This window comes from Oenanthe melanoleuca, chromosome 11 (genome assembly GCF_029582105.1).
Source record: "Oenanthe melanoleuca isolate GR-GAL-2019-014 chromosome 11, OMel1.0, whole genome shotgun sequence".
Classification (NCBI taxonomy): Eukaryota; Metazoa; Chordata; class Aves; order Passeriformes; family Muscicapidae; genus Oenanthe; species Oenanthe melanoleuca.
In genome coordinates this window covers 6,112,900-6,128,286 of record NC_079345.1, presented here as the reverse complement: position 1 = coordinate 6,128,286, position 15,387 = coordinate 6,112,900, and the positions used below count along the sequence as shown (strand labels likewise).

General features: G+C 53.4%; 1 protein-coding gene across 1 annotated transcript; it reads right to left on the bottom strand.

The window, feature by feature from the left end:
- Window positions 1–6,074: 6,074 nt before the first annotated feature.
- CFAP20 (cilia and flagella associated protein 20) lies at window positions 6,075–12,757 on the bottom strand. The gene is made up of 6 exons (XM_056500776.1): window positions 12,544–12,757; window positions 10,171–10,250; window positions 9,003–9,114; window positions 8,478–8,666; window positions 7,261–7,371; window positions 6,075–6,377 (listed from the first exon to the last, which is right to left on the bottom strand). Exons 1-6 carry the CDS (start codon window positions 12,625–12,627, stop codon window positions 6,372–6,374), a joined length of 582 nt encoding a protein of 193 aa, XP_056356751.1. The 5' UTR covers window positions 12,628–12,757; the 3' UTR covers window positions 6,075–6,371.
- Window positions 12,758–15,387: the final 2,630 nt, after the last annotated feature.

The window sequence follows — 15,387 nt, the reverse complement described above, 5'->3', positions numbered from 1 at the left end:
GTGGACAGAGCGGCCTTTCAGCAGCTCCATGGCAGTGACAAGGGCCTTGCTGGGAACACAGGGTGCCTTGTTCTCCCCCAGCCTTGCTCTTCAGCCCTGGGCAGCCGCCTCCCTTCCCCGTGCAGGGGCCGGCAGCAGCTGCGGGACCCTCCTGGAGCCACTTCACAGGGTGCTGCAGCTCACTGTCCCCACACAGCCCTGTCCAGTTTCCTGGGGGGAAGGGGTGGCCATATCCTGTCTCACCACTGCTGTCTCGGCAGAGGAAGGCAAGAGGAGTCACAACTGCTGCAGAGATCAGGGAAATAATCATGGGAGTGGGAAAGATTAGACTTCAGGGGTAGGAAACTGGCTGTATCTGGGGAAGAATGTTGCTCATGTTGCAAAGCAAACCACAGAGATGGAGGTAGTGGTGTCTCTGCCTCGGCTGGCGATGTGATGATCACAGGGGTGGCAGCCAGAGCCAGGTTTGCTCTGCAGCTGCAGGTGCAGCCTTGGGGTGGGCAGCAGAGGCCTGGCACAGTTGCTGCACTGGTGGGCTGTGCTGGGCAAGGGGTTTGTGTGAACCTGACCCATCCCTGTGGGGATGACCCTGTGTAATTGGGGAGTGTCCCCATGTGGGAATTGACTCCAGTCAGCATCCTTGCTTCCTGCAGCCCACTCTGCAGCAGGACCAGGGCCAGCACTGTACCAGCACCTGTGCCCTGCCTCTTCCCTGGGCACCTGTCTTGCTGTACCCCTGCTCCACTTGCCAGCAGCTCCAGCTGCTTTTTGCCGTCATCCCCTCCCGCCAGCCCTGGTGGGAGGGTTCCCCTACTTCATGGATGAGGATATGAAGCCTTTGTGCTATCCCCATCCTTCCCCCTCCCCAGGGCCCAGAGCTTGCTGGCTCAGTTCCCGACTGCTCCAACCACTTCCCAGCACTGAATTACCCTGAGCTGCCCAGCCACTCGTCAGTTGCTAATTACTGTAAAAGGGAACGACTGATGCTGGCTCTCACCCTGCTTTCCTGGTGCTGGGGGGGAACCCAGTGGCCTGAGTCACCCATCCCCTGCCCCAGCCTCCATCCCTGCCCACACTGGGCGGCGATTTCCAGCCATGAGCCGATTCCCTGGAAAACACGTTTGGCTCAGACTCAGCACATCGCTGCAGCCAAGCGAGAAGTCAAAATCAGGAACAGAAAACCTCTGAGGAATTGGGGGGAGTGGGTGGAAAAAGGTCTTCAAGTGGCTCAGGACTGTTGTACTCCATCAGCAAGGCCTTGCTGGGTCACATTCCTTGGCTTTTAACTTCTTTCAGTTCGGTTTTGACCATTTTGCCCAGATCTGTGCTTGTGTAGGTCTTCCCCAGAGCTGAGGGAGGACCCCCAGCTCTGCTGAGACGGGAGCCCTGCCATGGGGCAGCCCAATACTCCAGCCTATGCTGTACTGGGGTCAGACAGGCACCAGGAGCTGCCAAAAGCCATGAACCTGTCCAAAAGGCGAGGCAGGAGGAAAGCATGGCTGGGATTCTCTCTCCCCACCCCCGCAGAGACTGCTCCAGAGGCCAGCACAGATGCATTTCCCACGGCAGATGCATTTCCCACACTGGATGCACTTCCTGTGGCAGATGCATTTCCAACAACAGATGTATTTCCCACGGCAGCAGAGTTTCCCTTCTCTCCTGGGGTACAGAGGGCACAACGGGATGCAGGGCCCCAAAGACCCTGGAAAGATGCATGGTTCGCAGGGAAAGCCAGAACTGGACAAGGATGCCCAGGGCCAGCTGCTCATGGTATCCCTTCCATGGTAGGGGAGGGGCCTCCTTGCTGATTCAGGGTGGGACAGGAGCTGAGAACAATTCCCCAGTGGGAATTAGGGATGCTGGGAGCAGAGACCCAGGCCACCACACTTAGTGAGCTGGGACACCACTTCCCACCCCCTCCTGCTTTTCCCCGGATGCTGCAGCAGAGCTGGTGCCAGGAGCCCAGGGCCATCTGGAAATGCTCATGGACAGCAGTAAGGGACCGGCTGGAGACAAAGCCCAGCATTTCAGTGGCGCTCAATGAGGAGGCTCCTGCACTGCCCTGCACGCCCACAGTGGGGTCAGCTCATCTCTGGCCACCTGTGGGTGTGAGACCCCAGGAGGGGCAGCAGGCACCTGCTGTAAGGGGCAGCAGGTTGGGAGCATGGGGAGTGCGAGTCCAGCTGAGCCTGGCCCTGGCAGGCACTGGACTGCCCCAGCAGGCAGCTCCTGCTTCCCAAAAATAGGTTGGAGAGCTTGACCTGGAAAAGACCTGGGAGCTCAGCGTCCTCCAGGCCCTGCTGTGCTGGGATGTGAGTGGGGGGTGACCAGGGCTGGCAGGGGCTCTCTGCCTGAATGGCCCATCTCAGGAGAATCCTCCTCTGCCTCTGCAAGCCAGGGCACGATCCCAGTTCAGCGCTGAGGAAAGAACCCGGAAAACACAGAGGAAGCTGGGCTCAGTGCAGAGGAAGAACTGGGGCTGGGATACAGCAAGCAGTGACCAGCCAGCTCAAGGTCGGAGGAAACAATGCTGGGGATGGAGGGAAGGGCCATGGGGCCCTGGGAGGGGTTGAACCTGCTGCCTGTGCTCGCTGCAGGCAGGGCAGAGGTGCCAGCACAGCCCCCACGGAGGGTGGGATGCACCCACCAACCACACTGAGTTCGGCATGTGTGCATGTGGCTCCTGCCCCTCTCCTCCCCTCACACCCACCTGGCAGCCCCCAGCCTGCTCCTGGGCATACTGAGACCCCTCATCTCACACAAAGTCATTTCTGGGGCTGCAGGGGCAACACTTGAAGTGACGGTGAAGCAGATGTGCTACAAGTCTGCTTCAGCACAACTTGGCATCCGTCGTCTTCTCACCTTCAGGGGCTCTGAGGCTTTCCCCACTGCATCCCAGGTGAGCTCTCAGGATGCACAACTGCTCCTTTATCCAAATGATTGTGTTTGGGTGGTCCTATTTTGCAGCCTGCCAGGAGAAGCTCTCACTCTTCTCCTGCAGGCACCAGCAGAGCAGGAATATCAGCTCTCTCTGCATGCAAAGTGGCCAAAGTCCCCAGTACCGTCACTTGGTTTTCCTGGGCGGTGGCCAGTGGTAAAACTCAAAATAAATATTTCCCTTGCCTCCAGTACTGCCTGCCCCACATTAGACAACAGCTGCAAAGGATTAACGTCGTCCTGGAGGTGTAATCCCTCTATAAAGATGACAACATTTGGCCCAAGACATCCAGGGAGATGCAGAATGGACAAGAAGCAGTTTGCCCCAGATTTTTTTTTATTCCTGCTTTTCCCCCTGTGATCACAACTCTGTGCTTCTTTATCAGGACCCACCTGATAGGAAGGTGACAAAGTGCAAGGGGACAAACACAGGCAGGGACAGAAGCTTGTACCAGTGTCCTGCCACTCTGCTGGGCTGGACCCTCACATCTGCACCAGCAGCAGAGCAAACGAAGAAAGATTTCCAGGAAAACCCCGTTGCCTGCTTGCCCTGCCAGCAGCTGCCAGCTGCCCAGGCAGAGCCACTGGAGCCTTGGGATGTCCCAGCCTTGGCTTGCACCACAGTGACTGCCAGCTGCTCCAGCCCAAGCCTGCTGCTGCTGGCCCAGCCAGGGTGGGTCCCTTGCTCTGAGAAGCTGCAGCCTGTGCACTCGCCATATTTCAGCACTCAAGATTTCAAAGGGAAGCTTTGCCTTTCATGCAGAAAGCAGCTCTCAGCACTGAGGTCCTAAACAGAGTGTCCAAGTGAAGAACCTTGCCCCAGCCAATGGAAGACAAAGGTGAAAAGCTGGAGTAGAGAAGGAAAACTGATCCTTGGGTGGGCCCTGCTCTGCCCTGGGTTGAAACCAGGGCTCCCCACAAAGATTCTTTTCTCTCTCACTAGACATGAACTTCAGCAAGGACTTAGGGAGGAAGGAAGGAGCAGGCCACCCACAGAAAAGTGAACGAGGAGATAAATTGAAGATCTTTTCTTCACAGCTGCCTGCACAGAACTGGGACTCCAATCTGCCCACCCCTCATACCCAGCTGGGGCTGCCCTGGGAACAGGCAGGCAGTAGCCATCCATGACTCCCATCTCTGCCCCCACCTCTTTCCTACATTCCTCCACTCTTTCCATGTAAGAGGATGTTGCATGCCAGCCATGTCTAAAGCCATAACCGAAGGAGTAAGAAGCTGAGTGCTCCACCACACCACAGGAGTTCTGCTGCAGACAGGGTGTCTCTGACATTCTGGCCCATCTACCAGCAGCAACCTCTTCTCCCACAAAAGAGCATCCAGCTTCACCCACCTTCAGCGAGATGGTTAAAGTTTTGATGTGAGAGAGGGATTAGAAGTGAAAGATTTTGGAAGAACACTGTGTAAATCACCAAGCATCTGGCCGTAAAGGAAAGAGCCAGTATCCGATGATGCTCCACTTTGTGCAGCAAGTAAACAGGAAGATTCAGTATTTTGTTTTGTATTTAAAAATACACAGAAGGTCCATATGGATGTAAGGGTTTGTGGCTGGGAGTTTATTCCAGCAAATCCGCTGGCACAGCTCCTAGAGGTCCGGCAGGAATTGGCAGCAGGGCCCATCTGATCTCTGCAGAGGCAGCCAGCTCGGGGCCCAGGGGAGCCCAGCCCCTCTTAATGCATTAGGGCCAGTCACTCAGGGTGAGCTCAACTCCTCAAGGACAAGGGGCAACTCCAGCACAGGCCCTAGTAGGGCAGGGAAAGGCAGCAGCAACTCCTGCTGAGTGTTCAGCTGCCAGACTGCCAAAAACACATGGTGTTGAGCAAGGGCTTGCGGGAAAGGATGCACATTTTATCCTGCTGGAGTCCGATGGATCTGCTCAGCAGCTCCCCCAGCTCTGGCAAGCTTTGCCAACATGGAGAAAGCCTCACCATGGACTTCATTAAGGCCAACCTTGGCACACAATCCACTGTGATTCCACTTGACAGATTGAGTCCAGCCAAGCCTTGACATATGTCAATGCAAGATGGATGGTGCTTTCTCATGTGGGCTTCCTTGGCTGGGCTCCTTAGAGCTAACCAAGCTGTTGAGCTGCTAGAAGAATTGCAAAAGTCTTCTCCAGAAAGCCTTCTGTAGGTACAATCCAGTCCCACGTGGCAGCACCTCCAGTTCAAAGCCCAGCAGCTCTAAAGGTGCAGGTGAGGCAGCTCCATTACAGGTGTCCAGTGAGCTTTGCCACAGAGGTGCAGAGAGAGGATGCACAGACGTGCCAAACCTTTAAACCAGGTGGGGTCTCAGTGGTCAGGATTAAACCCAAAATCTATGGCAGATGTCCCCCAGCAGGCTCTCCTCCTCCTAGGAAAGAGCAGCTTCATTCTACAGAGCAGTAAGAGAAGTGAAACCTTCCCCATTCACTGCACAGCCCAGGGAAGAATCAGTCCCAGCCTTTGGTACCTGCCCTCCAGAGTAGATGGGGGGCTTGGCCCTGGGCAGGAAAGGCATCATCTACTCCCAGACTCACCCCATAACTGATGAAGTCTCTGGCCTTCCCTTTGCAAGTCTTTCTACAACAAAGGCAGATTGATTTGAGGCAGGGAAGGGCAGCTCCAGCACAGGAAAAGACTTCCGCTCCTGTTATGCTGCTTTGCTAAACCTCCCCTTTGATCCCTGGGGAAAGGGACAATTTGGCAGCTGGAAGGCTATTGTGTGCCTCATGCTGCTAAAGGCTTGGCTGAGAGCTGGAGTGAGTTGGTAACTACACAGCCAACAAAACTGTGCCCTAACAGGCAGGTAAGTCTAATTTGTCACCGCTGGAGAAAATGCCTTCAAGGAAAAAGGGAATGAAAAACCCATTTTCATTAACAGCATGAGTTTTTGTCATAGTACCACAAACTTCATGGATTAGAGACAGTTTCTGTCTTCTCTATGGAAACCTCGCTAATTTTCCACTAATCAGACTGCTGCTGTTCACGTCTGTGCTATCCCTTAAACAGTGAGAGTGCTGATCAAAGTCAAGTTCAGAGGAAAATTCTAACATCTGGGTTCTCAAATAAATTCCCTGGCACTTTCTGAAGCACTAAAATGTGCAGGTTAAAGATCCATCAAAGGAGGAAGAAGACAGAAGCAGATTTACAGAGCCAAATGTTTAATAACTTTTCAAGAACAAGTATTACATCCATATTTAGAGCATATATAAGAGATGGAAAACAAGGAAATAAAAATAAAATTGCTAACTTCAAGAGGATACACTTAACTCCACAACTCCTGCTGAATCCCTTCTTTGGAGGCACAGTGGCCACTTTGAGCAAGACAAGACTGGGTACCAGGCCACCTGCAGAGTTTAGGCTCAGCACTTCAGGAACAGCCAGGAAAACTCTGACTCTGTACAATTTGCACGCCAACATCTCTTCCCAATGCGGTGTTATTGCTGGAGAGAGCAGGGAGAAGAAAGGAGACACTTACAAGACTTGGCAGCACAGGACAACAGTACTGGGAGGGCTCCAAGCACTCCCCAGACACCTCTGAGGCTGCTACAGCCCAGAGGGCAGTGACAGGTTCCCCAGAGGTGCTGCCTACAGTTAACACTGCCTTCTACCTCCCACTATGATCAGCCCTCAACATCCTCCTTCAGCAGCTTGAACCTTTGCCCAGGAATCTTCTTTGCTAAAAGAAGTGTCTGCACTGGGACATGCTCACCCTAGCAAAGAAGGTGATTCCTCACAAGCCTCAAAATTGTTGCATGTTGCTCAAGATCTCTCAATATGCCAGCATATTCACTCCTCTCCCATCACTGCAGGAGCAGAGCTTGGCAGCTCCTCCTGAGGGGCAGCCATGGTGTCTCCTTCCCCCCTCATGGCACCACTATCTGCACTGGGCAGGGAAAAGATCAGAGGGGACTCATTTTGTGCTAGAGGGACACAAACAGCATCTCTCCTGGAAGACAAATGTGGAGCTGCAGCTGCTCTGAAGAGCAAAATTGCTGAGCTGAGTCATGGATGAAAGCTCTGGAGAGATGCCGAGAGCTGCAACTGCCCAGAGTCCTCCAACACAACCAGGGAGGACATGGGGAGCGGCTGAACAGCTCACACTGCTCCTAGATGGGAATGACAATTTCCATGTTTTGGCAGGAAAGCTATGCAGCAAGGCACCCCAGACAGACTGCTCACCCTGGCAACAGAGGGTGCTCCCTGGCTGGTGGCCAAAGCTGGCAAGAGCTCTCCTGCCAGAAGAAACTCCGGGCAGCAGGAGGATGCAGAGGAATGCTAGTCTGGCTCACTGTTCTCCCACCCTCCTTCCCACATGCAGCTCACCTTGGCCTTGTTCTGGACAGGCAAATACAGCTTGAACTCGGCTGGGAGCTCATCCTCTGAGTACAGCCGGTCAGAGAAATACACCCGGCGGATGCGACAGTTAGCGTGGATCTGAGAGTCAAAACAAAGAGTCAGTCCATTTTCCACATGCCCCTTCCACATCCAGCTTTGGTGTCATGCTGCAACATGGATTCTTTGGCTCAGGAGCTGGAAATGTACCTCACTGTCTTGCTTTTTTGAATCTTACAGGGCATCAGAGAAATGTTGGTCTGTGCCCTCTGCTTTGCATTAGATGCTCTCTCCAGGGATGAACACTTGTTCAAAAGATTTGGCCAAGCTCTGGCATGTCTGCCAGTTGAGATTTGTCTTAGTTGCTACGAGGATTTTCTGCTGTGAGCTGAGCTCTGCTTTGCTGGTATCAATGTTTGCCAGAACACCCACAGTCTCAGCCTGCTGCATTTTTAACACGCCCACTTCAGGGCCTCCCCGAGGTCAGGAATGAGCCTGTCCAGTCTGTGCTGCCTCCACTATCAGCTGGCAGCAAAGGAGTTGGTCTGGTCCCTCTCCTGAGTATGTGAGAAGGTAGAAAACTCTCAGCTGACTGCCTACACCTCAGGGCAGTCCTGCAAGGAACTACAGCACTCCTCTCATACTAAGAAACAGGCACGCTCCACACACAGACATTCCTCAAAATAACACACACCACTGGACACTGTGAACATGACTCCCTAGCACATGGAACAAGTTCCATGCCCTCAGCAGGAACAAATACTGCATCAGCTCTGTTACAAGGGACTCAGTGAAAGCAGTCACTCCACTACCACTAGGAAACAAGCTTGACCAGGGGTATGAATGGTCTGTACACCGTGTGTCTTTCCCATCCAGGCTCCCATTCAGCCAATCACTGTCCAGCCTATCTGGACAGTAAGGCAACACACAGCTAATCCCCAGCAGAGCTCCACCTTCATGGCATGCCACAGGGAACTGCAACTCTCACCCTAACCAACAGCCAGTCAGAGAAACAAGAGGGAAATGGGCCTCCTTCATCCCAGTCTAGTCAAGTAATGTGAGGCCTCAGGCTTTTGCTCCCTTTCCAAAGTGCTCTGCAAAGAGCAGGGCTGGCAAAGGAACCACACAGGGCTAAAGCCAGATTCCCATCCTGCTGTCCCAGGCAGCAGGAACATCAGCAGGCGCTGGTTTCCCAGGGCTGGTCTCACCTGCACTCTTAGGGTCTCGATGTAGTTGGTGCCGTAGGCGCGGCGCGTGAAGTCGGACAGGTTGAACTGGATCTGGTTCCAGCCGTCGTCCAGCCGCATGGGCATGGTGCAGATGAAGGGCTTCACCCGCGTCGTGCTCTGGTAGTTGCTGGCCCGGAAACGCCGACGGACGTTCTTGTCATCCAGCACCTGGCCAGGGAAGGCAGGGGGCTCACCCAGGCACCAGGCCCCGGCTCCCCAGGACAGCGCTACCGGTCTCCAAGAGGGCTCTCTACTCCCACCCCTCCATTCCAGCAGAAGTCATTTTCACACAGGAAACAGACCCATTTTCAGGAATAGCAACAATGTGTTTTTGAGCTGACTGATGCCCCCATACCAGAAAACCTGACACACCACATGGCCAAGAAAGCAAAACTGTTTTGGGGATCACTCACTGCCTGGGACAAGTTCCAACACAAGACTGCAGGCTCTCTGGCGCCTTCCTCAGTGGTCCCTGGAGGGGCCTCCCCACTGCACACTCCTCACCTGCACTTCAAAAGTGAAGTATTTTTTCAGGTTCTTGATGATCATCACTAGGAAAGGTAGTTTGATGCCCAGGGTCTTCTTTGGGTCAGCAGGGCACGTGATGTACGTGGTACTGAGAGGTGAGAGAAAAACACTTTAGGATCTCACACAGCACAAAGTGCACAGCCCAAGGTAACCCAAGTCTCTCCCTTGGCCCAATGCAGCCTTGGAGGACAAGCAGAAATGGATTACTGTGATCATAAGATCTCAGCAACAACCAGGGCTTCCTGTAAAAGGAGGAGTTTCAGAAGTAGCTGCAGGCAGAAAAAGATAAAAGACACAAAGAATGCATCTCAAATTACACTTTTCTCACCCAGGGCATGAAACACCTTCCTGGACAGCTTCACCTCCCCACTTTCAAGGCCATGTCAGTGCTGTTTCTTAACAGAACCTCCTCCTACCCAGGTCAGATCATGGCAGAGGCCCTGTGTGCTCTATACGGCTGGGAAAACAGAGGTCATGAGCCTGAGAAGTACACGTCACGCCTGGCAAGTTCTGTATCAACACTTCTTGGAGGAAGAGAAGCATTGGCTCAGTCTGTCTGCAGGAGAGGAGTCTCCACTGCCCTTATAAGGAGTGCCCTGCTCTGAATCACTCCTGGAGAAGCCTTGGAGACTCTGAGCCCGCTCATGGAGCTGGCGTCTGTCTCCCGGGGCGATGGAGACGAGGTTGCTAAGAGAAGCTCCATAAGCAAATCCTCTCATAAATCTCCCTTTGATCTTCCTTGTGTAGGGAGAGCAGCTGTCATGTGAGGAGAACAGGCCCAAGACAATAGAAGAGACAGCAGACAGCGCTGCTTTTCCAGTAAATGGTGGTTCTGACTGAGGCTGGGTATTAAATACCACTTTTTCTCCTTCACGTAATGGAAAAAATAATGGGATTTTATTTTTTATCCCTTAGCCCCACTGAGGATGAGAGTGAGAGCTCTACAAGCACACCCAGGGAAAGGTACAGCATACTGCCACAGAGGAGTATCAGTGATATGATCCAGATTCTTCAATTTATTGACAAAGAGATTGCCATCACATTGCTGTAGTTTGAAGATGATGTCTGCTGGGCACTGACATCTTTCACTCTGCTTCAGGGCAGAGTGCTGTTCCCCCAGAACAGCAGAATAGGCTTCTCCTACCTGACATTTGTTCCTTCAATCTCCAGCACCAGTGACTGAATGTCATTGTCTGTGATTCGCTTGATGTGGCCATTGCGCACCTGGAACAAAAGTGGGGAGGCAGCACTGCGGTTACTCGAGAGGGAAAAAAGAGGCACATGCAGCTCCTATAAGAGAAGGAATAAGACCCCAGGAGGACCCCTCTGCATTCACTTGGCTCCTCCTCTCCTGGACCTTGCTGTTTCCAAGGCTTTGATCACTGCCCCAGAGTGCCAGCAAGAGTTTATGGCCCAGCATGCTGCATGTCCACCAAGTGCAAGATTTCCATCTATCAAAATACACTGCAGTGAACACAAGGGACTCAAGCCTCACGTTAGAAGCCCAGATAAACAAACATAAAAGAGTATGAGTCAAACTTGAGTGCAATAAGGGGTAAAAACAAGGACAAGCAATACCAGCCAGCCACTGGTCACTAAGGAGACTTGGTCTGTTCTGCTGGGCATGGCTGACTGCCTCTAGAGAAGGGCTGGACACTCACACACTCAGGCACACACTCTCTCCACCAGCACCAGCAGTGCATATCCTACTGAGGCCAAAAAATTAATAGGTTTTCCCCACACCACAAAGCTTGAGATATTCCCTAAGATCTAAAACAAGCAGAAATGACAGCCTGCTGGTTCTTTTTGCAAAGATATGAAAGTCTACATTAGGACAGCTATGAACCCAGTAATCTTGGGTATCCACCTAGGACATGGGAGAATGTGAAATACTGTTTCCAATTCTTACCAAAATGATAGGGGTATTTCATGCACTGCTGGAGAGAGCAGGGCAATCCTCACAAGCACACCCCGGCTGGCCATGCTTCATGCAAGAGAGTCTATTGCAGCTGAAAGGACCACTGCTGACATCCACCCTGCAAGCAGAGCTCCTGCTGACCACTCGTGGGGCACACAATCATAACACTGTCACCCTGCACAGGACAATTGACATGGAAAGGTGCCTCCAGAGGTCTCCAGTCCAACCTCCACCTCCAAGCAGGGTCAGCCCAGCCTGCTTATGGCTTATCCAGTCTGGCAGCACACTACATCCCTTTGTCTAAGAGTCTTTAATGCGCCCCGTCCTTGCACCATCCAATAAGCTGTTGATCCTCTTCTAAAGTCACAAATATTTGTGCAAAACACAGACACACACACGAGCAGTGTGAGGCATCCCAGTTCTTCACAGAGCTACATGGGTGCCCCACTGATGGAAAATAGGATGGGTCTGTGCTTCCTGTCCCCCATCTCACAACTTGTAAATGCTCACACAAGCCCACTCAGGTAAAACAACACAGCTGTCTGAACTGCCTTGAAGGCCTTCTGAAACCAGAAAAAAATTCAGATAAGGCTCAAGCACAAGCAACCAAATACAGGTTGTAGCCTTGGTCCCAGAAGTTCTAACAAGTGTTTTGGAGAATCACTAAACCATGGATGGTTTGTGATGGGGGGAAGCAGCACAGCTCTTAATCTCTAAACATCCTGAGGAGGGCTCCTTGATGCACGACAGCCTGGAGAAGGCACGGGGCCCTGAGCAGAACCACTCTAAAAACTGACAGGAAGGAGAAACAAAGTGATGAGACATTCACAACTTCTCCTACACACTACAAGCTGTCACACAGCCCACTTCTGCATGCCTTTGGCAAGCCTGTTTGAAAGGCGGGTCGTGCACCAGAGCAGACCCCCACCTCAGCCCCCGCAGTGGCCACGGGGCCTTGGGCATCCCGCTGCCCATGGCCAGCGCTGGACACCTCTGCAGCTTTCCCACAGCGCTGCAGCTTCTGCTGCCGGGCGGGCTCCTCTGCCCAGCAAAGGCACAATATACTCATAATAACACATAACTCCCTGAGGGGCCCGGTACATCGACCCCAGGGCATCCAGTATCCAAGAGATGGCGGTATCCCGTTCCCGGGGTGCCGGTACACCAGGGATGGCGGTATCCCGTTCCCGAGGTCCCGGTACACCAGGGATGGCGGTATCCCGTTCTTGGGGTGCCGGTACACCGGGATGGCGGTATCCCGTTCCCGGGATCCCGGTACCCCAGGGACGGCGGTATCCAGTTCCCGGGATCCCGGTACCCCAGGGACGGCGGTATCCAGTTCCCGGGATCCCGGTACCCCAGGGACGGCGGTATCCAGTTCCCGGGATCCCGGTACCCCAGGGACGGCGGTATCCAGTTCCCGGGATCCCGGTACCCCAGGGACGGCGGTATCCAGTTCCCGGGATCCCGGTACCCGGCCGCTGCAGCGGGGCCCAGAGCGGCCCCACAGGTGTCCGGAGCGCTCCGGGCCTGCGCCGGGATCCTGAGCCGGGATCCTAAGCCGAGCGGCCGCGCCGCTTCCCGAGCCCGCCGCCTCACCTTCTTGTCCCAGATCTGGAGCGGTTTGCTGCCGATGCTGTAGAGCACGGAGAGGAAGCCGCTCTGGAAGGTGTTCTTGAACATGCCGGGGCCGGGCGGGCCGCGCCGGGCCGCGGCCGCCGCTCTGCCAGGACACGGCGGATCCCTCCGCGCCGCGCCGCCGCCGTCACCGAGGAACTACTTTGGGCGGCCCCGGATGCACTTCCCGGTGACGGTGTTGGGAGCGCTGCCACGGCAACCGCGCCGGCGCCCTGGCCCCGGCCCCGCCGCCCTGGCCCCGCCGCCCTGGCCCCGGCCCCGGTTCCGCCGCCGCCGCCCCGGCCCGGCCCCGCTGCCCCCCGGCCCCGCCGCCGCCCTGCGGTCGGTATCGCGTTCCGTGAACGCTGTAGGCACGGTCACCTCTAAAACATCTCCCTGTAATCCACGATCCTCAGCCCAAAGCGGACGCCGTGGTTTGCTTTTCCCGAGGATGCTTTTTGCCCGTGCAGTGTTTCTCAGCCTCGTTCCTCCCAGGGGCTCCCTGTGCTGGTTTTACAACACTGCAGCATTTGAATGGTGCTTGCTCCGCTTCATTGCTTCCTTTAGCTGCACTCATTCCTGGGTGCCCCTAGGCCCCAGGCAGGGATAACACAGAACCCTGACAATACTGGGGTTTGAGTATGGCTTTACCGGTGTGACAATGTCTTTGAGTAGAGACAAGGCCTTGGCACAGCTGAAGAGGCTTAACAGGAACAGCTTGGGCTAGAAATGACATTTTTAAACTGACATAAAATTTCCAGATGTAATAACACCTGTTTACATCATCTATTTTCAATGTACAGACACTAAACAGCATAAAAGTTACCATTCTGCACCAGCTTTATGGTTCTCCAGGTTAACTCCAGGCCTCTGTTGCTAAGTAATGCCCCATCCAAATCCTAACACCTGCTAGGTGTGCTTGTCTCTGCTATGGGCTACAAATGCTCCCTCACAGCACCTGGGTTAGCAGCACTTTCCTTCACAATTCCTTCCACAAAAAGCAAGGCATTAGTTAGAAATGATCAGTTATATTTAGTCAGTGGGTTAGAGTATACTTTATATGGCACCATGAAATAACTTGTTCCCTTAATCAGATGGTAGGAGACAACTGGGACAAATATCCAGCTGCCATTCCTGAACAGCCGGCTCATTCACATGCTCTCCACTTACCACTTTAATGTCATGTTTTGCTGCACACAGAAATAGGTTGTGGTTTCAAATTGTCCCTCTTTTTCAATTAATTTTAACAAAATGTGATACTTGTTGCTCCTCTTCCTTCCCTGGGCATGTGTGGGCTAGAGGAGAGGGCAGGGAGCCCTGTAAATCATTAACCCATACTAATGGTCAAGGGTAGTATTTGGGAAGAGGTCTCTGAGAGATGCATTTCAGAGACTCACACCCTGATGTTATCCACCTGGAAGATCAGTAGGAAGATGCTGGCATGTTACCTCAGCCCTGCTTCCAATTCCCAGGGTATACAGGGATTGAATTTGGGGGAGCAGATGGAGGAAAGCCCATCCTAAGAAAATAATCTGGTCCAAGAAGTGAGCAGAGTGTGCCTGCTCCAGAAATAACTGCCCAGTAAAGCATTTCCTTCCCTTCAGAATTCTCAGCAATCCGATGCCTTCAGAGGAATGAGATTTTCAGGAAGCTTCTGAAATGTTGCTCCTCTGAAGTGTCACATTGCTGGGTGCAATTAGGAGACCAAAATGTAGCAGATCTCTCCAGTATCACCAAGTCTGTGCTTGCCTTGGAGCACATGGTCCAGGTTCATGGCCTAGGAAATCCTAACCTAGGCCATTGCCCTTGACTGATGCTGGCGAGCAGATGCCCAGGGCTGGGCCAGCTCCAGGGACAGCACTTGGACCAGTAAAACCAGCACCAGGTTCAGTCAGTTCCTTTGTGAGCCAAAAGCCTTCACTACATGGCAAAACCAAGAACACAGTAATGACTCCTGCAAGGAGTGTGAGGTCCTGGGATTTGTCCACATGACTCCAGCCGACTCTTCCAGCTTGAATTTTCCTACAGAAGCAGCACTGGATGAAGGGCAGCTGTAATGGGAAAACCTTAAAGACAATTGGGCAGAAGATCCACCACATGCAAGGGGAGGCAAAGCCCAAAAGTGGTTTTGGGTGCTGAAGCAACCTGGAGGCTTTGGACCTCAGACTGGCTGAACTCTGAGCAGTGCAAAAGGAGGAAGAGAATGAAGCTGAGCAAGGGATCAGAATAGAACAAGGGTGTAAACACCAGTGAGTGCAGGAGGCAGTGCCAGCCTGTACTGGAGCAAGCTGGCAGAGAAAATCAAGGAAAGAGGACACACTGCCTTGGAGGGACACCTGAGCAATGGATGGATCAAGGGGTCAGAATGAGCAAAACCTTTTTGACTCCAGGTGAACTGGAGGCAAAGAAGGGTAGGCAAAGAAGAGTTTATTTCTGACAAACAGCAGTTAAAAGTGTCACTGAGAGCATTCTCTGGAGACAAGCTGTTGACTTGGCGAGGATATGGGCTGCAACAGGCAGCAGATGGCAATGGGGACCATGATCCAACAGCATCAGGGATGGATAGATCTGAGCAGCAACGGTGCTTGAATGTGCCACTGTGCTGCAGGGACCTCAGCTCAGCATATGCTCACAGTGTTGCCCAGTGTGGGCCTCAGATGGGCTCTGCCCTGGGCTCTTCCCTGCTCTCACTGCTGGCCAGAGCTACACCCACCAAAAATGGTCTTGATGAACGTAGATGCCAGAGATCAGCACAGCCCTGGATACAACAGAGCTGCTATTAACTGTTCCTTGTCAATGGACCTTGCCTTGCCTTACAGCACCAGT

What these genes read in the sequence shown, in the direction of transcription:
- CFAP20 (XM_056500776.1), bottom strand. Translation starts at nt 12,627, where the DNA reads ATGTTCAAGAACACCTTCCAGAGCGGCTTCCTCTCCGTGCTCTACAGC. An exon ending in ATTGAAGGAACAAATGTCAG is followed by an intron (nt 9,115 to 10,170) that starts GTAGGAGAAGCC and finishes CTCACCTCTCAG; the next exon opens with TACCACGTACATCACGTGCC. An exon ending in TCGAGACCCTAAGAGTGCAG is followed by an intron (nt 7,372 to 8,477) that starts GTGAGACCAGCC and finishes TTTGACTCTCAG; the next exon opens with ATCCACGCTAACTGTCGCAT.